Consider the following 23,963-nt stretch of genomic DNA (forward strand, 5'->3'; position numbering starts at 1 on the left):
GTGAGAGGTGCTGATAACATCAGTATGCCAGATCACTGCTATGTTAGAAAAGGTAACATGGCTTTATCCTTATCTAAATGGCTCATCTGCTTTTAGCCCTTTAGAAGTCAGGTGTCTAGGTAGTTGTCTAGGTAGTTGCCTAGACTCTCTGTGGTCAATGGAGATACAAGTGGACCCCTCTGGAGAAATACTCATTCTACCTATCTTGCACATCTGTTTTCATATTACATGAATCATACTCCAGAGGCATCTATCTCTATTGATTATGGAGGGAACCAAAGTGACTACTTCAGACTAGATACCTGGATTAGACATCTGATGTTAGAAGAGATGAAGTCCACCCATGAAGACTAAAGGTGTCTTCTCAGAGGTGTTATCTCTGAATCAAGCTCGGGTGTTTTTGAAAGAGTGAGGGGAAGCTTGTCAATCTACTGTTCCTATTGTAATTGCTCTTTTGACAAACAGTGTCAATCTTCTAGGATTTCAGCCTATTTCCCCTCCACAGTGATAAGTCTATCCTTAAAAATTGGCTTTGTGGGCTACAGTCACACATGCTTTTTGTGCTAGAAGCCTTTATCTGTGCCGTAAGAATATGTAAAAATATTTACTAGAATGTTATTCTTTGCCTGGCCCACATGTCAGACTTCTTGGGTGCCTGTTGTTTTTTAAAATAATTTTAGACAATAAGATAATTTGGTTTCTGACTGTAAAAAAATGAACCTTATAATTACATAGAATTGTCTACTTAGACATGGAAGGTGAAAACTCATTAGCTTTTGCTTACCTCTCTATTTTGTCCCTGCTGGGTCTGAACGACTTCACATTTGGGGCAAAGAGGGTACAGTCCTGCAGCTGAAATTTGCCGCTGAAGTTCAATTCTAGGTAGAAAAAATGGTTGATGAAAGCTAGCTTTCTTAGGACCTTACAGTGAAACCCCCCCCGTTTTGCCAGCTGAAGTGAAAAAATAGAGAGGAGCCAAGTTCAGCTCCTTTGTATAATCAGCTATCACTCTGCAGAACAGAAGAGCAAAAGAAACTGAAGATACTTGTTATTGGGGAATTATTACGGTAAAGCCATGTGAGACAAAACTGGGTCAAATTTTGCCCTGATGTGACTCCCTGACTTTGACAGTTTATCTTGGGGAACTACTTTGACAGCCAATTGCAGACTGAGTGACAAAAAAGGAATTTGATACACTCGGGCTGATTTTTACACTGTGTTTGGGAAGTGCCTACTACTGCAAGAGGACTCATTTTAGAGTGGTGCTGGCTGATACAACTGCAATGATGATGATCATGATGAGGAGGATTGCAAGGAATTAATAAACTACTCTTCAGAGAACAGCAACATCTGAGAAGCAGACATAGGTTTTAAAGAGCTTTTAAAGAGTTCTTTTCATGTTTTGCTATTCTTCTTTGAACCAAATCAGTCTCTCTTATATAACCAAGCTAATCCTGCTTCGGAAATAGTGTAGTTTAGGACCATTAAAAACATTAACATTCACTTACTGACTCTGAAGTTTGTTAGCCGATGTGTTCCACTGTTTAACACAGTGCAATTCTTCAGCATTTACTGAAAAATTATGTATCTCAATATACCTCTATTGCATTAGGACAAAGTTGACATTTAATTACTGCTTTTGAAATTGGGCTTCACTCTGTGGCAACCGACTAGAGATGCTGGACCCAATCATGCTGAATTGTACCCTGATGCAAACAACAAAGACTATATGATTGCTTCAACAGCCAGAGGTAAAAAGCAGAAAATAGGGATGGAGGGTAGAAATGGGGAGAGAAACATAGATGAATTTTTCACTGCCTCCAAATGGTTCCTTTTAGTTCTGCATTGCTCGCAGAAACTGGCTACAATCTCTTATTTGAAGAGATCAGTTTTTTCACGTCTGTGATGTGCTCACACTCTGTTCCTCCATCAGTACATTTTATCAGCATGTCAAAGCTTGCATGTTACATTGAATAAAGGCCTTTTTTTACCAAGGAGGATAAAGGAGACACTCTAGGTGTTGTTACACCAGGCCTCATAGCATCTGTGGGCTGGGATCACTAGAGGGCATTACAAATTTATTTGTTTGTACACACGTGTATAAGTATACACACGCACACGAACATTCACCTTACAAAATAGGGCTGGTTAATATTTGTAGCATTGGTCTGCAAGAGGGGTCCTGTGACAGGAATAGCACTTTGTGCGCTGGGTCTGTTTAACAGCAGTATTCGTATGCAGTCTGTGATTTTTGATGTACAAACTCTGCCAGTAGTAGTCTGTCTAACCACAAGGTGGAAGAACTGCTTTACTTATGATGCCGTCTCAGCTTGCATGAAATGTACACAACTGTGTAGGCAAGTTTTATTACTATCATTATTTGTTATAGTGCATCAGTGCCCAAGGGTCCCATTCAGGACCAGAAGTCCTTGTGCCAAGTGTAATATAGATACAGTCTGCAGTCCTGCAAGGAGCTTCCTGCGGATAGATCCCAGTGCCCCACACAGTGCTCAGGTCTGCGATGCTTCAAGAGATCACTATGATCTCTTTCTCTGCATAGTATAGCTATACTGTTAGGGATCCCTTCACTTCAGTGAGGGTCCCCGAAGAGATCGGCACATGGGGAGCTCCATGCAATCGTGCTCAGATGTAGCAGCTGTATCTCCAACACTCTGACAGAGCGTTCCAGGGAGCAACCACAACAGTGACATGCTTTACCGCCCCTTTGCCTGTCACCCCCATGCTGTCTCTCAGGCTGTTTGACAGTTGCTTGTCAGATGTCATTACCGATTTATCTACCCAGGTAGATGGGCTCTAGAGGCAGTAGCATGCGTGAAACAATTCAGGTCACAAGTGGAAGCTCATGGTCTGAGTGGCAGGTGAGCATGGACATAAGGATGACCTTCAGGGAACCCTGAGTAGACATTTCTAAAACAAATTGTTTACTATGCTGCTAACCTGAAAGAGACTTAACTGCTAGCTCCTTTAAGGCCAACAGCCAAACTCCGTTGGTCTCAACAGAGGTAGAGTTTTCCTTGTAGTCTGTACTCAGGAGATAATCTCCCAGTTTGCCTGAGAAACCTGAAGCAGCGTGCCAAAAGGCAGACAGGAATCTTTTGTAGTGGGGAGATGTTGAGAGCCACATTTCTAGTCAAAGAGTCATGGAATAACATTTCCTTACATAGATTTGAACTTTACTTTATTACAGGGCAATGAAAGTTACAGGGCAATGGGAGATGCTGTGTGGAAAGGTCTTTCTGCCTAATTGAAACAAAGAAATGAGTGAATTAATTTTTTTCCTAGCCAATCAAACCCTCTGATTCCTTAATAGAAGGGGCTTTAAAAAATGTAAATTCCTTCTAGCCTAGCTGATTTCCAGTTGAACAAATGCATTCTAAAAGATGAAACCTTCAATTTCTATAAGGCATGAAATTCATCTCTCCTAAGTCCAGGTGGGTAAGAAATGCAAAATTTTATCCTATCCTGAAGATCATAGGGTGTTTTATAATGGTGGGTATTTGCAAAAAATTTCCAATTTAGATATCTAAAATGAGATACCCAAACCACTGATTAAATAGAATTGCCCTAGATACATCAAAAGAAGTAAGCTTAGCTTCCCCACCAGGCATAAGTCCAATATTGCAATGCACAAATGAATTTCCAACATCGTTATCAGGACGTGAGAGGTTAACTGAATGTCTTTATACTGCTTTGCATGAAATGTTTTGAATCCTGAACTCCTGTTATGACTCACACCCCTATTTCTCCAATTTGTTCACCCAGGCGCTCCTAGAACATCACTGTATTCCGTGCATTTATGGCAATACTTAATAAGGTACCTAAAATACTTTATAATACTGTAACTTTAATCAGCCATGCTCTTAGCTGGCAGTATTACAGCAGTGCTTTCTCAAAAACTAGGATCCTGATTTCTGGCTCCGATAAGACAGACCTGCTATATAATAGGCACTTGTGTAACACTAAGAGCCAGTGGCTAAACCCTGATCTTGTCAAAGAACAACAACAAAACTTCAGTAGGACCAGCATTTCATCCCGTATCTTCAAGTGAAGCCTCAATATTTCAAGTAGAAACAAAATGTAACATATATTTTTGCAACGATAATAGTGCTATTGATTCAGAAAAAGCTCTGTAATAAAGCTACCTTCTGTTTGCTAAAATGTGCCACGAGGGGGACAAATTACGACAAATTATGGTAAAATTAAGCAGATGAGCAAACAAGGTCAGGCAGATACTTGCCACTGTCAGTACATGCAATATGGGCAGTTGAAACATACGCAAGAAGAATGAGGAGGTTTTACATCCTTCCCCGAGGGATGCAGCATTGGCTACTGCTGGCCACAGAACTCCAGACTAGATTGATAATGGCTGGTTCTCAGCTGACAGCCTACAAATTATACCAGTTCATGGTGAACAAACAGGTGAATATTTCAGCAAGACTGAAAGGCCCACAGCTAATACAAGGTTAAAGTCTCTTTCTAACATCTAAATGCTTCCCATGTGTTCTTTTCCTGCCTTTTAAAAGGTTTTTGAAGTCTCCAACATATTTTTTATGTAAAAAAACCCCCACAGAATGGTTATTTTTCATGCCCTACTTGTTTTACTGTGGCTTATCTATCTAGATTCTGTAAAAAATTATAATAGACCTAACTAACCCAAACATGTTCATATTTCTAGGGATTAAGAACTAGCTTTCGCTTATATGAGCTGTTTTTTAATCATCAAGCTATTGATCTGGAACCATTGTTTAGAGAAAAAAAAACCCCAAACAACAGTGTTTGGAACATTAAGGAAAAAAGTGCTTGTCTTGGAAATATTGATGCCAATTTCCTGTAAGTGCCTATAGTCTAGTAACCAGATACATATAGTTCTGACAGTGGATTCATTTACATAGAAATCACTGCCAGCTTGATTGTAACAGTCACCATACGGAAGTTGGCCAGGACTAGAAATCATCACTATTAACCTTCTGAGAGAGCCTTTACACCTTTGCGGAGACAGCTTTTGGCACAGATCATTAGTTTCATCTAGAATTTTATGAGGCATTAGCAAAAACACCTTTCATGCTAAAAACTCATTGGACCTGTATTTGGGAATGGAAAAGTACCAATAAGAGGAGGCTGTCTGGTTTCCAAGTCATCAAATCTTAAATGACGCTGGATCTCTTTAGTCCAGCTGGAATGTTCTGACAGTAGTCAAAAAAATAACAACATGGACATTGGACTTCTGCATCTGCACGGGCTGTTGTTTTTCAAATCAATGTTTGGATATTGAAATTGAATAACCTCATGCACACAATGACAAAGAGTTACACTCTTCATTTGTACATTAATGTGTACTGTTGTGGTGCACACAAATCAGGGGCTGAGCTTTGCTTGTAATTGCATAACTTTTTCATGCAAATGAAACATGTAATACATTAATATTTTTGCATGCAATAATTGTCATATGCATACTTGAAAAGAAAATGCTGTACATGTAAAATTATGCTTTTGATCCTGGAATAGAACTGAATTCTGTTTATTTTATGGATATTTTGCAGCTTGCTGAATAATTCTTCCAGTCTTTCACTTTTGATCTCTTGACAACATCAGCTTTTAAATCCAAACTGTTTGTAAATTACCTTTTGAGATATTGTCTTTTTCTTTTCTGGAATTCTGAGCAGCAGCAGAAATTCATCAAGTAAATTCTCTTCCTGGCTTTAAAACCAAAGCTGAAACCTGAGCTGTTCTGTTTGGTATACAGTGAATGAGCTTTGATTTGATTTTTATTGTATTTCATTCAAACTTTATTATAAAACATCTCCCAGGGACACTTGCATGAGAAACACTTTGCAAGTAAAAAGAGCATTGTATTTCCAGTCTCCCATTTTTAAAGGTTATTACATTTTTATCATGCTTCCTTATCTCCATAATGTACCACTGTATGGCAGACAACTGCAGATGTTAGTAATAGAGCTAGATGTCTCTGTAGGTTTTTCTAATGGATTTTCTTTTCCCGTACAAAAGGGTTTCACTGTGTCATTAACCCAGTGACCAGCTCTTCTGCAGTCTGGCTGTGGGCAATCCCCAGGCAGCTGTATTTCCACTGTTCTTTGACTCCAGTTTTGTCTCAACTGTTTTATTGACATGGAATGTGGTGTAGATTTTTTAACAAATGCCCCTCAAAAACCTACTATAATTTAAATAGGGCAGATGATCTTTGTGGATGGTTCAACAGTGGGTTTTATGTTATGATTTCTATACTGTTATTTCCAGTAGTTGGTTCCTTCTCTAGAATTGATCCATCCATATTTTTCAGTGGAACAACAGTGACTTTCAGCAGCTGGATAATCTCAGGTTTGTATTCAGGTGGGGCATACAAAGCGTTTTCTTGATAACTTTCTTTCCTTCTAAAAATTTCAGTTTAAATCCAAACTAGATATAAATTACTCACAACATGTAACTTCTTTTTAATTGACTTTTTACAACTATTTATCTCTTGATCTCAGAGAAAGCTTTTGTAAATGCTAACAGGATGACAGGCTTGGTTTGATCCTGCTCCTATTACAATCATTGGCCAAAAATCCTGCTGGGTCACATCCTCTGAGTGGATCACATCCCTATGGATCTCCTAATGCACTCTATAAAATGTGTCCAGTAAATCCAATAACAACAGAAATATGATTAACTACGCAGTGCACAGATGGTTCCAAAAAAAGCGAGCTACAGCTTCACTTTGAATTTTTGCTTATAGAGATTTACTTTCCATATAAAAGTAACCCATATAAGTCTTTATCAACATTTACCTAGCTCAGCTAGGAAAATAAAACAGTAGCTACAAGCTGATCTGTGCAATATCACAGTAGTACAGGCACATTAAACTCTTCCTTAAATGCAAGTGAGCAGGACCCTGTCCAACTGGAAAGAGCAAGAGAATAGTTAACACGCCTGAGTTTTATAGACGTGCCAAGTGGCTCACCAGTCTTTACTGAACATTTCTGTTACAGTGGCTTGCCTGAAATAAGAAACAAAGAAATCAGATTAAAGATTGAGCTGCTTAGGACAACAGCATTAGTACAGCAAATTTCCTGGCAAGATAACTGTTATTTTGTGCATCAGATGACTGCTCCATGCTGCAGCACTGAGCAGGGGTGGATTCTTAATCCGTTTTGAAAGGTATTTAACGAGAACCTTTAGGAAGGTTTTATCAGCTATGAATACTGGAAAGAGGGTGAACTTTCTATCCCATGGTTTTGTTCATATGCTGTTTGGCAACTTTGTATAAGAGCACGAGAAGCCATCAAGCAGAAAGCTATTAATGCATGAGTCACGACAAGGCTTTGCAGCAATTACCAATCTTTGTATAGACTTTGACTATTCGTCCCCTTAGAGCACTCCAAAGAGCAGGCTTTACAGTGAGCTAGCTTCAGGGCTGAGGTGAATGCTGGTGCATTAAGGCACAGTTTGAGGAGTGAATTTTCAAGTGGCAGTGCTGGCACAAGCAGCTGCCATACCACACACCCATCAGCGGGCACTTGTTCCTGTCCCTATGCCTCTCTCTGTGCTGTGCCAGTACAGGCAATTTTGTAGCTTCATGGCAACGTGGACTGTGAAATGATCTGGCTGCAAAAGACTTTTTCAAGTTCTGCAGCTGAACTACGGATTTAGTCTTTTTCATGCTCTTTTAGGAGTGCTGACTGCAATGGGAGTGAATACCTTAGTTAGCTTTAGTTGAGACTGATAATTGATGAGAGCAGTGAGCATGTAACAGCTTGGGCTTCAGCACGGGCTGTCCAAGCCAACTAGAGATCACACTGAATTGCTAGGGCAGCTGACACCTGGACTGTTGAATCTTCTTTGCTAATCATTAGATCTGGCATGGGTACATCTATTCAGCTTAAAATCACATCTCACAACTGTAATAATGGCTGTAGCTTTGCTATCAACATACCTCTAAGTGCAGGTGTGTCCCAGCTGACAGAAGAGAGGAGCTGGAATCTATCAGACACTTTTAAAAGCCACTTTTCTTCTTACTTTCTTATCTTCTTACCTTTCCCTGTGCACTTTGTGTTGTTGTAGACTGTTTAGGTTGGTAAGTGGGCAACACAACCTTAAAAGGCATCATTACTGAAGGATGCTGCAAGGAATAAGCATATTAAGAACACTTTAACCTTTGTATCTTCTGAATATAAGCTAGAATTTAAGACTTCACTGCAATCTGGAAAGACCTGTCTTATGAACAGCACACGGCTTAGTACAATTCTGTGGGACAAGGTCCATGTAGAGTCCTTTGCTCTGATCCTTCTTAAAGGCAAAAAGGAAGACAGAGCCCATGCCACCAACTGTCACAGAGTACAGTATTCACCACTGCAATTTTAATCTTGGCTATTGAAGAGGCCTATGGATTTAAGCATGTTGTTATTTCTGTCTGCATGAGAGTAGTCATAGCCATCTCTCCATATAATACTTAGCAAGATCAGTCCTTCCATTGGTTTGCCTTCTAGGAAATGCAAAGGGTATCTGTTTTTTTGTGGAACGTAGTTAGGTAGATGCTGTCCTATTCTGGGTGACTGTCATTGTAATCAAGAGTAGAATTCAAACACTTACAGAGATAGCAGTCTCAGAATCTAGCCTGTCATTCTGGGAACATGTAGAATAATATACACAAATGATAGACACTGAAATGTCTGATACGACGTTTGGGACCTAGATTAAATATGGGCTTTCTTCCTGTAGGATTTGAACTGACCTTAAATAAAGAACTGCTCCGTTTATTTTTAATGAGGTATTGCTGCAGTGAATTAACTGAGAGTAGGGGCAGAATGAAGAATAGATGGAACAGACACATCTGAAATGGTTTTAAAGACGAGGCTGGTTTGGGAGTTCTTCCCCTTCTCTTCACCACTGCCTCGGTTTGACTTCCCTTAAATCTTTGTGGTATCTCTCCCTCTTATGGGTGTAGACAAAACTAGTGCAAAATTCCTTTGCCTGGTATCTTTAACACCGCTAGCAGGAATCATCTGGAGACTGGAAGGTGAATATTTCAGGTTATTTAGACCTTGACGTTGCTATTCAGGGACGCAGCAGGCAGGCCAGCCACGATAATGGGGTTTTTTTCTGTTTGTGTGTTTGGTGGGGTTTTTTTTAGCAGTTTGATTCTCTGTCCACTAGATACAGGATTGCCGTATAGTAACATGCTTAGCAGTGGTCAGTAGACAGCCATCTGCAGGGAGCAACTTTCAGCAGCTCTTGACCTGCACTATAGCTGAACTTATGGCTAGAAAGAAAGGTCTAGGTCTCCATTACCAGTCTCCCACACCTCACCTTTCACTTTGTTGCCTTTTCATCCTCACCAGAAGGGTGAAATCCTAACGCTGTGAGCCTCCCCCTGAGTGGAGAGAGATTTTTAGGTAGGTCTTAGGTCTGAGCATCTTCTCACACCTTTGTTTCATCATTGACTTGAAAAATAGTTATACTTGACTTACACTAGTGTGTGTGAGAGAAGGATCTGTCCTTTTTTTTATTTTTATTGTGCAACTGTCTCTGAACTGATTTTTTTCAAGGTTGCCAACTAGCTGTTGCACAGAGGCTTCCAGTCCAACTTATTAAGAGGAAGCAAAGCAATCGGGCGGCTTTCTGATCAGTGCTGTCCTGCAAAATAACTACATTTATTTATTTTGTTGTTTTGTTGGGGCTTTTTAACTGCAGGGAAATGTCAGTATATCTCACTGTCTGCTTAGTAAAAAACGTTCTCTACCCTGCAAAACTTGTCGTTAAGATTTTTGTCGAAAAGATTTTTGGAATCTCAGGCCTTATGTGTTATAAATTAACTGTCAGTAAGTATTATAAATTACTTGGCGGTTCAGCTAAGATTGTTTACTCATGCACACTGGTGGGGAAGGCAACACAATTCCTAGTATCAATTCAGTAACTCAGCAAGTAGATGCCACATTGTTTACACTTTAGCAATATCCTAAAACCCTCTTATGCATATTCTGTAGGTGATTCCTTGAATGCAACAGTGCCTTGTAGTGGCTAGTTAAATGCATCATAGATTTGTTATGGGAATCCCGAGAGAGTTGAAGCTTTCCTATCAAAGCTGTTGTCGATCATCTAAATTCAGGTCTTAGTTACCCAGTAAATCTACTACACTTCTGTAAAGCACCTTCTCTTTTTTGCTTCGTAGCAACTGTGGCTATCTAAGTGGCATAATTTATTAAATCAAATCTGCTTTGAGGAAAATACAGTTCACTCATTCTTCTAATTACTACTGTTCAAATTTAGCCTCAATTAGTGACCTCTCAATTTGCTGAGATTAGTTCTGCTTGTGTAGAAGTGTGACTAGCTCTGAAGGCACATGCAATAAGCGTTACATTTCTTCTTTTACTTAATGTATTGCACAATTAGATATATCTTGTTGCTTTTCTATGAAGGAGTAAACAAAATACCCTTCTTAGCTGCAAACACTCAGTCTCCTTTCCCAGGAAGGCTCAGTTTCTGAATGCTATGGACAACCGTGGTACCAAAAACCAGGGAGATACAGCAATGCAATAATGTTATTATTCTACCATTGTATAACACTTTTTGATCTCTGGTTCTCAACATAACATGACAGACATCTGTGAGCCACCCCCTCGAAAAACACAGCAAGGCAGACCCACAAAATGAGTAGAGATGTATTACTATTATAACTATTTTACATGGGTGAACCTAGGGGCAGAGACCAGATGCCCAAGACTAATAAACAGAGTAATTGAACTGGAAACAAATCCCAGAGGTTCAAATTTCCAATCTGTGCTCTAGTTGCAAGACACCTCCCTGTGATCCTCTTCCTCATACTGGAAAGCCCAGAAAAAGCCTATTGAATGGGTATCATAGCTTTTTATGTTAGGATTCAGCAGTTTTTTCAGCCACGTTTGAAAGGAATGAGTCAGGAATTTGTGTATGTGGGAAGTGGTTTCCTCTCACATTACTGAATGTATGGATGAAATACATTTCCTCTACTATGAAGTTGCTGAATGAGAAAATAAAGTAAAGTAGTGCAGCTGACTGGCACTTTAGTTGTTGTACTTCGACCCTGATATAGAAAAGCCAGTAGCCTTGGGAGGCCAGTTTGGATAGTGCATCTCGTAGAAAAGCTGGTGAAGTCACTTGCATTCTCATAAAGAATGACTAGAAAAGGACAAAGTGGAGAAAAAACACCAATACTAAGATATGATAAATTAGAGACCAGGTTCTTTAGTGAAACCTGGCCTGACTGAAACTGCACAAGAAAATCTGGCTTTAAGATGTGAGCTATAATGCAATAATGAAGACGCCTCCCTCTGTGCTTCAGACAATTTTTGTAGCAACTAGAGTTCAGGAATCAGAGATAACGATAATGGCTTGTGCCTGCAATCATTACAGCTATGGCACGCACAGTATGCAAGGCGTTTAATGTCAAACTTACCAGCATCATGCAGTGAGGCAGCGGCAAGACTAAGTAGAATGCAGGTTACCTGCTTTCCAACCGCGCCAGAGGACCAGCGACATTGCAGAGCAGGCAGGTTTTATTTGCTATGAGACTGAACCACAGAGTTTGGGTTGGGGCTAGAACCTGCTCAGAGATGAGGGTCCTCAAATCCAGGGAGCTGGTATGGTCTTCCTTCTGTCCTTCAAAGCTGATTTGTTGCTGGAGTGACAGGCTTCTGGGAAGCCTGGGGCCTGGTGAACACCCCGAATGGCTGTTTCCATCTCCTGGGGAATGAAGGGGAAAAGGAGGAGTTTAAGGCTGGTCAGGCAGGTGGGCTGGGGCAGAAATGGGGTTGGGGAAGAGAAAGAGAAGACTTGCACACAGCTTTCAAGAGGACTCTGCGCTTCTGAGGGGAGCACTACAGCCAGCAAAAATTTGGAGAAGGAAGGAGACGTAGGCGAGGACTAAAAGATTTCCCTAGTTGTTCCTTGGCTCAGCATAGAATTTAAGGTTCTTTTTGACTTGAAGCCTGGAATAGTTCCATACATTTAAAGACCAGCACTTTTTTTGAAGTACTTTGATGAGCTATGCAGAAGACAGAGTTGCCAGGTATGTGCTGAAAAAAGGATCTTACTGCTGTCAGTAAAGAACTTCTAAAAATAATGTTATACATATGTATATAAACCACATAGGAGTATACATCCTGGAACACTTAAATGCATTTTCGTTTGAAGGTAATTTCTTATGGCGAGGCATGCCAGCCTGTCAGGAGCCACAGCTCTGCACCACGCTGGTTCTCTCTGCTCCGGCAGCACAAACACGTAGCCCCAGCATGGCCTTCACTGTGGCTGCAATCATAGGTTGTTAGGAAATCGTTCCGTCAGACACCCAGGCAGGGCAGTAAACACAGAGGAGACATTTGCCAAGAAAAGAAGGAAAGTGTACTTTCGCGTACATTCTATGTATGTTTTAGCCATTTTCCAATATTTCCTTTGCTTTCAACCTCTGCATGTCAAATGATAGTAAATTGCAAATGTACTAGTTCCAGCTGAGCACAACTGGGGGTGAAATAGCTTTTCTTTGAAGCTGAAGCTAGAGTCCACTTGAAAAGCTGTAGGGAGAGCCACAGAAATTTGCAAGAGAGTAGCTGAAATTCTGACCTGGTGATTCAAAGCATTGTGATTCATGAAACAAATTTTCAGAGGAGCTAGATAATCCATTAGGAGAGAGCAGCCTGTGAAAGAGACTATCACTGTAGCTAAGATAGCAATCACTAGGTAAACAGCTTATTGAAATAATTTAATTGTCTTCCAGATCAGCAGAAAAACAATATAGATCTTCATGAATATATTTTAACTTTAAAAACCCCAATATATTATTCTAGCATTTGTTTTCATTTCTTTTCAGGTGATCAAGGATGTCATTACACATTTCAAATAGAGGAAAAAATACAAGGCGAAGATCCAGGGCCAAATCCTTTTACATCTGAGCCCTCCCTAGGAAGACATGGGGAGGATTGTTCCACCCCACCTTGGCTCCGCTGCATGTTGTAGCATTCTGGGAGCACCTCTCATCTGTGTTGCCAGTCTCGGTTTTGATGCTCTCTCAGCCTCTTACCTGGAGCATATTTGGGAGCGCTGGTAGAGGAGCTGACAGTCTCTGTCTGCACCAAGGCAGTTTTCTGATAGCAAATAATTTTTCTTCATATTTGGCAACTAGTGATGTACTTCAGCGTTTCAAGTGAAACTGAAGTGTACGCCTTTGCTTAATAATCCCCCCTTTCATTTAAATAGTCAGTAGCTTGCCAGTGCTGCTTTGCTTGCATTTTAGAATTATGGATGATGTCAAGACAGCCTTGATTAAATGCTCAGCTAACTACTGCTCAGATGGAAAGGGGCTGAGGGAAACTATTATTTCAGTGAAACTCACAAGCTCGGAGAATGAATATTCTGTAATAGTATTTTTTTTGCATCAGGATTTGTAATAGAAGAAATCAAGACTCTTAAGGACTTTCCCAGCAATGTGAGACTACCCATGGACATATCAGACATGCAGTATTCATATACTCTCAGAAGGATTTTGGCTGAGATCTATACCTCTCAATAAGCGTGCTTTCTGCTTCTTCCTTCCTTCCTCAGTCAAGCTTTCGTTTCCAAGTATTGGTTTAGAAATTGTAGTTGCCCCAAGGGCAAATCATGAACTATATGGGGCCCACACAGAATTAAGAAGTTAGTGCCCGCATTCTAGAAATTTAATCCAGAAGAAAACAATTCTCTGCTCGATATATAGTGCAAGACATTCGGACTTGCCAGAAACTGAGAGACACGGACACAGAAGAGTCCCTGCTAACAGTCCTGTGGGCAGCAGGAAACGCAGTGCTCAGTGCACGTGAGGGCAGGTCACTTGCCAGCGGTGCACGAAGAAAAACCTGTTACCTGCCCACTACAGCTCAAGCTAGCTGATTGCAAAGCCAGTATACAAAACATATGCAATTACTCTCCTTGGTTATCAAGACAGACCATCTCAGAGTACATACTTTCCTTCCATCCAGCTCATTAAATATCAGTCTAAAAAGCAAAACATGAAGTAGGAAAGAAACGGCCAGCTCACAACTGGAATAAAAGTTTAATAGAGGAGTCTCAGCTGTGTTCCACATATATGTTCAAATATGACTAATGAAAGCCTGCAAAAGTCTCCCTTCTCCCCTTGAAATATTCCAAGTAGACTGTCTTTCAGAGAGTGAAATCCAGTAGCTTAACTCAGGCTTTAAACCACAGGAGGATTTGAATTGTCAGGAATAGACCACAGAGCAGAGACCAAAGACAAAAAACCCATTTAAAACGTTCTTCCTTAAAACCAAAAAGGTGAAAGAAAATCAGTAGATACAGCTGCAGAATTTGGAGTTTCACAAGGAAGCACTTAACTGATGCTCAAGAGCATTGCTTCCAGCTGCCTTGAGAGCTCTGTAGAGAAATTAGAACAAGATTACCTTTACTTTGCAGTAACAATGAAAGTTAAAAAAAGAGTTTCCAATGTTGAATGGTTAATTGGAAGAACTTTCTACTGATTTTGTTTAAAAACATTTTAAAGCAGAGTTTGCCTCCTTGATCTTATACCTACAACTGCATTTAGCGACCAGAGTGGTTAAGACTCTAGGAACCAGTCGCTGATTTGTACCACTGAAGTTCATGCTTGTCACAACTCTGCTCTAGATGGATGATGACCTACATATGAACAAGTGACAGAAAAAAGAATGACTGCATGATACAGAAATGATACAAACACAGGAGTATATATTTAGGCTGTGACACTCATTCTGCTTGGGAAACATAAAGGGAGACAAGAGATTAGCTGTAAGGCTCACAGATTTACTCCTTTTCTACATGTTTTCCTTAGTTTCCCCCCAACAACTCCCTTATTGTCTAGGCAGTCCTCAGTGTCCTACTATAGTTATCAGGTAAACTTTAGTGACCTTCCTGCTAATTGTTTTTATATGAAAGCTTAATATTCTCACTGGATATTTAGAGAATAGTTCATGAATCAGAAAAGTCAGAACTGGGAAAGGGCTTTTGGGTCATCCTCTCCATCCCTCTCTGCCATAAGCATTGTAGGACAAAAAAAACCCCACAAACAAAAAAAACCCCCAAAACAGCTGGCATTTTTGCAGCCTAAAACACGACTGAAAAAGAAAATGGAGATGCTCTGAAGTGCAAATCCTGCAAGTAACTACAGATGAACTACCTGATGGATTCCCTCATTTCTTTGCAAATTATTTCCTTCCAGTTTTGTTGCTGCTTTTGTAGCCATCAAAAGGAACTTCTTGCTGACAATGATAATTCTTTTACTATATCATAGTTTACTCTTAGTGATTGCCTCTGACATTCACTCTGCATTTCAGCATACTGTCATTTGCAATTTTGGCCCAAGAGCACAACTGAGATTTCCAGTTCTCTTGTCCATACTGCCCAGGCACTGACAGACAGATATACTACAAGGCAGGCACCAGAGAACTGATTAATAGTTATTGGTAATTCAAATGGGATAGCAGTACTGGTAACAACTTTCTCTCTAACCTACTGTCTTCAAGCCCTATAAAGGCTAACAGTGTCTGAATTATTCCTCTTCCCTGTGATTATAGCCAATTCTGTTGGTGAATTTACCTTATGCTACTTCATTAAAGCTACTTCTATAAAACCAGCTATGGTTATGTAAACTTTTATTGTTTAGCACGTCTATCCTTTCCCTGTAGCCACAGAGCTGATATGCAGATAATACTGGTCTCATTTCTTACTTTTTAGTTTACATCCCCATCTCCATCTCTCAAAGGAAGAGGGTTTTCTGAGCTTTAAGGTTCTGGTCACACCAGACCTTGTAACAGGTAGGATCTATGTGAAAATTTAGGATTCTTCTTGTCTTTGGTACAGACTGCCTACCAACCCTGCTGAAAGACTCGCTTCTGACTTGTTGCCAAAAGACTAGTTTCTATTAGCACAGGCTCAGCTCTGCTGGCAAAGACAGGACCTCTTGACTGTGGGGTAGAAACACTGTTTGCAGTAGCTGGTCTACTTGGCTAGTGAACCTTGGCTAATTTTTTTTTGTTTGAAACAAACAAAAGCTCTTCTCTGTTTTCCCTCTGCTCCTGCATCAGTCAAGTACAGTTTGGCCCTCTGGTACAGGTGGACTCATTTTCTTCATCTGACTTAATATATTTCTTAGCCTCCTCAGTAGCTTAGTAGAACCAGGTGGGACGAACAGCAAAGGAGGGATTTCCCTGGCTAGAGCTTTCCTTCATATGTCATGCTCTGCTGTGAAATGAGCCCTGGGCTGCCACTGTGCCTGTGAGGCAAAGGGTCCCAGAAGCCCAGGCTGCACCCAACACTGGAGCTTGCACAGCCAGATGGAAGATGAAGAGTCACCCACAAAGGCTGGGCAACCTCGACTTTCATTCACAGAAGTCCAGAGTACCAGTACTAGCAAATTAAGCATCGTCTGAGAAGCACAGCTCAAAGGCAATTCTGTCTTTAAGAATGTGTTGCCGGCTCCTCTCCATGGGACTCAGCTGTCATCCAAGAGCCAATGCAGCATTTGTGTCTCCAAATTCTTCGGTTTCTGCAGAACCTGGAGTCACTGAGAGTCACTGAACTTCTATTGGTCCACTAAATCCGGGGGAGGAGGGATAAGATCCCGCGGGTTCAGCCTAGCAACAAGGCAAACATCATAGCTGTCGTGCATGAGGACATTGATGGCCACCACATTCCACTGGTTCTCCCACGTATCCAGCTCGAGGATCTCTTTGGTGATAACTTCATGACGAGCTGAAAAACAGAAGCAACAACAACAGGAATCAGGAGTCAAGTCAAACAGGATCAAAGAGGTTTGTACAGTTGTTATTATGACCCTTCTGTAAGGTGGCAATGAAAAGGTAATTTTTGTGGTACTAACAGTGTACTGTTCAAAGAGCGTGCGAGTTGTCAACATATAGCAAATGAAATTCTGCAGATGGAGATCTGCACAGTGTATCCAGTCCTCACGCTCTGGGCTCCAGGTGCAGCTGCAGGGACAAAAGCATGAAGTGCTCCATCTTGGTACAAGGATGCAGGTGGCATTTCATTGTGCAATCAATTGTCAAATGCTCATCTTTTAGAGACAGAGTATTGCCTATTGCTGATGAGTATGTCTGCATGCAGTATGTTGTCTTTTCTTTGCCCTGACTAAAATGCAGCTCTCAGGCTCCTGGAAGCACTCCAATACTATGGCTTTTCTTGGGTGCGAAGTCTGGACATCCTGAGATTTGGGGAGAAATAAAGACAGTAAGAAACCTCCAGGGCTTTGAATGTACTTTAGCTGTTCTGAAGTGCTGAGGAATTTGTCATGAACAGTCAGGTTATAAGAATGCCATTAAATCACAGCCAGTCTCAAGACAAGAAGCTTTTTACTGAGACTAACAAAAAACAGTGAAAGAATCACCATGCAGCAGAGAACCATAGTTGTCAATCAACAGTGCTATATCAAACTTCTTATAAGAACACAAAACCTTTCTTTGCTAACAAAAGTCCTGAACTCTCCAGCAATTGTTACTCAAAGCCAAGTTCTCTCCTAAAAATAAAAAGCGTCTTTCATTTCTGTTCACTTTTTCTTTTCATCTTAAGGTTGCTTTCTCACAGCAAGTAACCTTAGTCTAAACTTTTCTTACTTTGAGCTGAGGACGTGCACATGCTTTGCTGTCAGCTTCCTTCTGATGAATTTCTGGAGAGATGTATTAGAAGCCAGGTCTCAGAGATTTCCAAGCACAGACACTTCACAGGTACCAGGATAAGAGCCATCATAGCAAGAAACATTGAAGACTCAACACTGTTTTATTGAGTCTTAAAAGACTGGTGACAGGCTAAACTTTACGGGGTCCAGACTGAGGTTCCCATTCAGCTATTCCTGCTAGAAAGCTTTTTTTTTCTTTTTAAAAGAAAAACAAAACAACAAACAACCCTATCCTTCACATCTATCGACTGCATCTCATTGTTTGGACACTGCCCTTCCGTGGAACTGACAGCAAAGGATTGAAGAAGGGGAAAAGAGTGAAATACAGAAGAGCATCCAGAGGCATATATTGTTTCTCCTGTTGGAAACACAGACCACATATTCCTCCAGAGGACAGCAACCCTGGGGGTTTAGTACCCCCAGATAGTGCTTTTGTGGTTTAGGTTCCGTGCAAAATTGGTGCTGATGTTATGATGATGTAGTGTCATGGGATTTAAAATACCCCTAGGGCTCCTCTGCAAGTAGCTTCAGGATGTGGGGAGGTCAGATGGAAACAAGACTTCTTCCCCTCCCAGGATCGGTTTCCTTGCTGAGCTGATTCAAGACAGTTCTGTTTACTGCAGGTCCTGCACAAGCACGGGAGTTGTGGATGTCTCAGCTTTATGGAAATTTCTGCACATTTTTGTCATGTTTGTCTAAGGAAACCACTCAACCAACCATTCACCATCTCTGCCCCCCTCTCACCTGGTAAAGAAGTGCCGCACAGTGTTTCTACCCCACAGTCCACAGCCCATACTCATCTTCCCCTCAGTTGTGTCCCAATTAATTGTGACATAATTTCTGTTGGCCCAAACTCAGACCTCTGGGGCTTTCATAGATCTCTAAGAGCTCGCTTGAGTAAAATATGGGTAAGATTTCAGGATTTAGCCTCATCTGAATAGTCCTTGTTCCATTCCTTTCTGCTGTTCAGAGGAAGTGAAGCAATAGTCATGATGGTTTGCTTATTGAACCTGGATATTAAAGGAGGAGAATAATAATAATATATAGGAAAGCTGCACCCATCCAAGAAAGAAGACAGCAAACTGCCAAAAACCCCTATTACATATGAAAAGAGAAGGCATGACTGACAAACTGCAAACAAATAACACGTGCCAGTACCAGCAAAGAGCTCATTTCTATATGACGCTGCAAGAGTGAACAGGTTTTTCCTAAGAGGCAAATAGGGAGACATAAACAGACCTAAGCTGTGATATGGGAGGCTCCAGTGCCTGTGTTTATTATTAGATCATCTCCTTTATGTAATAAATTTTTATGCCTGGATTTTCTTTGGCATGGATGATGACAAAAATGAGACAATCGGAGGAAAATAATCAAACACTGGAACTGAGACATTCTGTGGGTGCTTGCAACACTTCAGGAAAAAAAAATCATAATTAAAACATCAAAGGCAGATTCAGCAACCCTTCCTTACCAGCCTTGCTGTGTTTTTTCCTGACCCTGGTGACTCACAACCTTTAGTGTTCCTTGTTTCCCTTTTCTGTGGGGTGTTGCAACTGGTTTTGTTCCACTCTACAAATTCTGCTTTCCAGCACGTGGAGTGTTAGTTAACTCTTAACCCTTGAGAGATAAAAAGAGTATGTTGTTGGAATAAGGGAAGCAATCATTTCTCTAGTCTTATCTTGTTTAATATGAAAGGAAGCAGCACCCTTTGGATGAGCAAGTTCACGTGAGGAAAAATACTGTCACACTTCAGAAAAAAAAATTACATCCCCCCTTTCTTTTTAGACGAGAAATAAGTTAAAGCACCTCAATTCTTAAGCCTTTTTTTTTTTTTTTTCCCTTGGTTAGGACAATAGAAAAGGTAATGTTTTTCAAAGACAATAGCACCTTTGATTCCAGGCTGTAATGTTGGATTTGAGCTTTAATCCCAATAAACAGTTTTAAGCCTGAAGGTGCAAATAATTCCAGATTCTGCCTCACTGGTTCACCTTATTTAATAGCAAATTATTTTTTAAAGGCAATATCTTAGCAGCCAATTCTGCTTACAGGAGAATAATGTGACATCTACAAAAAGAAATTGGCTGTATTACACAGATTACCTGCTTAAAAAGCCACCCCGCAGAACTCCCTGTCATACATAGCATTATTCTGCACCACTTACCGGAGAACCACCTTACTTAATGAAAGGATTTCACTCCTTTCCACATGCTTTCATTTTTTCTACAAAATTTTTTTCTGCACGTTCTTGTTTAACTGTGAGAAGTTTTAAGAAACTTTCTTTACACTATGTTTTTCTGCATAGGAGTTAAACCACTTTTTATTAGAATTATTCAGATAGTACAAACCTAACCCTAATGCAGATCCTTTTCAAACAGTAAAACAGTGCTTATAGCAGTATGGTTTATTCTTATTCAGGAAAGGAAATGGCTAAACCAGCATAGGGAACATTAATCCCAGCATAAATTTATCCACACGAGAAACTGTGGTGTGTTAAAAGAAAGTCAGAGCTCTTTTGGTATAGTTATGCCTTTTTGAAGTACAAGTGCAGACCGAAGCTTAACACTGAGCCTACAAACCCATCTTTTCCCATTGAAAGAACTTGAGTTATCCCTGAAAAATGTTTTATTTATAAATGCTAAAATCATATTTCATGTATGCAAATACAGCAGTCTGAAAGCAAAATGAGTCTAATCTTTAAATTCTCTTTTATATTCTGGTCTGTAAACAAAACACTTTCCCACATTTTTTCATATGAATTTTTTCTTTGAATGTGCAGAAAAAACAACAAAAATACTAACTTTCAGTAAGTGATTGCCTGCACTCCGTATACACAATCATGTTTTCTCTTTAAAAGGTTTATTTTCAAATATGATTCACTCCCCAATATGGCCAGACTTCATTTTATGCTGTAAGTTTTCTCATGTCATTTGAATCAGGATTGACCATAAATCAGGATGAACCATTCTTGGAAAGACCCCCAGTATGACTGCAGGCAACATAAATATTTGATCTGCTTTTTCTTTTTTTTTTTTTTGAACTGCATTCCATTTGTGATTTGGAGGTTGGGGAGAGGAACAACTTTCCATGTGAGTACAGTATTTATTACCACTTTTGGTCTTTTTTTGGCCTTGCTTTCTCTTTCCTATTTGGAGCAGAATGTTTAGATACAATTATGAGATTTTGGTTGGGAGGGTTAAAGGGAGGCAGATGTAGAAGAATTAAGCAACATGCTTAACAGGTAGAAAATCTATAGGTCATCCAGGACTGTTAACCATGCAGCTATTTTGTTTGTAAGCCAATACAAATAAATTCACTCTATTATAGCCTGTTTAGTGTCCAGAGCATTGAACTCAAAAAAATTCATGCTGGATTTTAGTTCACTGGAGTTAAATTTATGGCAAGTTTGCTGAAATGTGGTCAGTATTTCATTATTTCTTATAGAAGCCCATTGACATCGGCTGGTGTATTTGCCTCCATCTTATGAATGAGGAAACAGCTATGGAGATAGTGAGAACATGTGCCAAGTCACGAGTCGTGATGCCTCTGCATCAGTGTAGGGCAGAGACATGCAAAGTAGTTTTGGACGAGCTCACCTGCCTACTAGCTGCAGCATAGCTCAATGGACATATTGTTATATGGCCAGTGGTACCTAAGCAAGTTCATCCAGAGCAGGACCGGGTACCTCAGCGCAGAACCGCATTGTGTAGTGGGGGAGTAACCTCAGTGTCACATCTGTCCTTGGCCATGAGCTCTGTGCCCTGGGGCATCCTCACACAGGCTACTTGCCTGAGCTCCTGCTGATGTCAGTTCTCAGGTTGTCATAGCACCTTTTCCTTTCCAGTTTGCAGTTTCCTAACATGCTCGATCGTCTTTTGACATAAATAAGTTTATAAAAAAAGACACAAACCTGTAGTGGTTAAACTGTTAACTGTCTGCTCTTTCCATGGAAAAAAGCACTTGAATATCACAAGGTGCTTGCCAGTTCCCCTACAGTCCCCAAAATGTTTACTCAGGTGTTTCTTTCACTGGCTTCCCCAGTTCTTGTCACCTAACAGCCACGCCAGAGCTGCCTTGAAGCAGTTCAGCCTCCACTGCTGGTTTGTACCTGGTTTTGCATGCCGTTATCTGTACCAGAGAATAATTTTGAACATATGGGACTAGCCTCTGCTACTTATCTTCCTCGCCACTAATAGCTGCTTCATAATTACATGGTGTGGAGTTAGGTGACTTGGGAATTCACGTTTGTTGCAATGGGATAAAAGTGCATTTAGATCATTACCACCAGATGTCCTGGCTCCTCATTTGCAGTAGGAAAACGAATAAGTTCATCAAGTCTGTGGCCTTCAATCCCATTTGCGTATGTGAGCTGCCCCGTAACTCTACCAGCCTTGCTAGCACAACACAGCCAACACCCCTTGTGGGGTCAAGTACATCCATCATCGATGCCTGTGGGCAGAAGCAGGCAGAGAATACACAGGAGAGGGAACTTGGCTTGGCTGTTTAACATGCTGGCCAGCCTTCGTGATGTTAAGTATCAAGGCAGCGTATCCCATCAGACACAGCGAAAGCTGGGAGGCAGGTTGGGGCTTGAATTTACAACTGTGGCAGCTTACTGTTTTCAGAGCACCTGCGTGGAGTAAGGTAAGATATTCATTCTCATAGACAGGACCTCTATCCTCTTGCTCTGCTATGTAATTCTTCAGGACCATAGTTTCATGATCCACCCATCCACTCACAAATCAATGTGTATTAAAATTAAAAAAATATGTATAAAGAATGGGATGGTCTACAGGAAGGAACTTCTAATTCAGTTACTTCAACTGTTTTTCTTGAGATTGATCCAGCTACCTCAGCTTTTAAATCTTTCCAGATTTTGCCTGTTGTTCATAGGCAAGGCCTCTTTCAGACAATCTTACAAGCACTGGTCCTTCTTGCGCTGCAGGTGATAGCAGGATCACAGATTGCAGCGCAGCAGGATCAGTGCTCGTGAGGTCAATGCACCATTCATACGAGTAAAAACTGCAAGATCAGAATAAGAATTACTGGTCTCAGACCATCCTAAGATTGTTTCTAAATGCCTTACAATGGGTTAATACATTATTAATAGAGGATATAAAGCATGTTTAGACTGTACACATGACAGGCAGTTATGAACACAATAGAAGATGTCATACATGGCTACAAGCCATGTTTCTAAACAACCTATTGACCTCTTCAGCAATTAATTAAAATGCATTAAAATCTCTATTAATCATTCATTAACCCTTGATAAACTATAAATGAGCCTTAGTAAGAAGCAGGACTGAATTACCAACACCGTGCTGTCAGATACTGGGCCAAATTTAGATCTGAAACGAGCAGGTGCTGCTCCCCAGCGATTCCCCTGACCTGTATTGGCCTTAGTTGCGGCAGCGAGTTTCTCGCTAACGAGCTGGGGGTAAGCGGGCAGCCCTCCCTGGAAGGCAGCAGGCTGAAGAGGTCCCTCCTGCACGCCGGTTCCCAGCAGCAGCCTGGCAGCTCACGCCGGTGCTGGGGAGAATTAGGCAAAAGGTCGAGTAGCATTTTTCGGGGTGGACTCGGCGCGCAGGCTGGGGAGATGCGGCAGTGCCTGCAGCACGGCGGGCGGCCGCCAGCAGATTTCTATGCTGAGCGAAATGCGGGGACCCTGAATCCCTTTCATTGGTGGGAATATTTATTCAAATGGTAATAACTGTGGGCAGAAGGACTTTAATTATTCATCGCTGCCCAGTAAATTCTGACAGAGGGAAACAAACAGTGCTGCAGATAGGCAGCTCGGGGTTTGCCCCTCCGCTTTATTTAGCTGGGAACATGGGAAGGTGCTGGAGAAACAGGTTTTGTTCCAATCCCTCAACCCCCAAACTTCACAAGTGCAGTATTTACTGTGCCAGACTTCTTAATATGTCTAAATTTAATTTGATTCCAGTAATGTTCCATAACCACTATAATAAAAAATAAGCACTAGAAAGATTCTCCATCTAAATCACATAATGGAGGAGACTAGGGGGAACAGCCTTTATGGAAGATTAGTCAAAATAAATAACTATTAAGCTAGTCCACTGTCAGGAGAGGATAGCGTGGAGGTACAAACACATTAGCTCAGCTGGAATACAGTAATTACTACACGGTTCTGCACTGCCGCAAGCAGTGCCGCTTCTATTCCAAGGTATGGATTGTAATTTATGTAAATGAGGAAGAAGAGGCCAGAAAATGAATCTAGGGTAAGTATATATCTTTT

At 40.8% G+C, this 23,963-nt stretch overlaps 1 protein-coding gene across 1 annotated transcript in view; it reads right to left on the reverse strand.

Moving 5' to 3' along the window:
• Positions 1-14,052: 14,052 nt before the first annotated feature.
• KBTBD12 (kelch repeat and BTB domain containing 12) overlaps positions 14,053-23,963 on the reverse strand; it is a 32,300-nt gene continuing 22,389 nt past the window's right edge. The window contains exon 5 of the mRNA XM_009810784.2: positions 14,053-16,767. Within this exon, the coding sequence (XP_009809086.2) occupies positions 16,598-16,767 (170 nt within the window). The 3' untranslated portion in view covers positions 14,053-16,597. The remainder of the gene's footprint in view (positions 16,768-23,963) is intronic.

This window comes from Gavia stellata, chromosome 12, assembly GCF_030936135.1.
Source record: "Gavia stellata isolate bGavSte3 chromosome 12, bGavSte3.hap2, whole genome shotgun sequence".
In the NCBI taxonomy this organism is placed as follows: domain Eukaryota; kingdom Metazoa; phylum Chordata; class Aves; order Gaviiformes; family Gaviidae; genus Gavia; species Gavia stellata.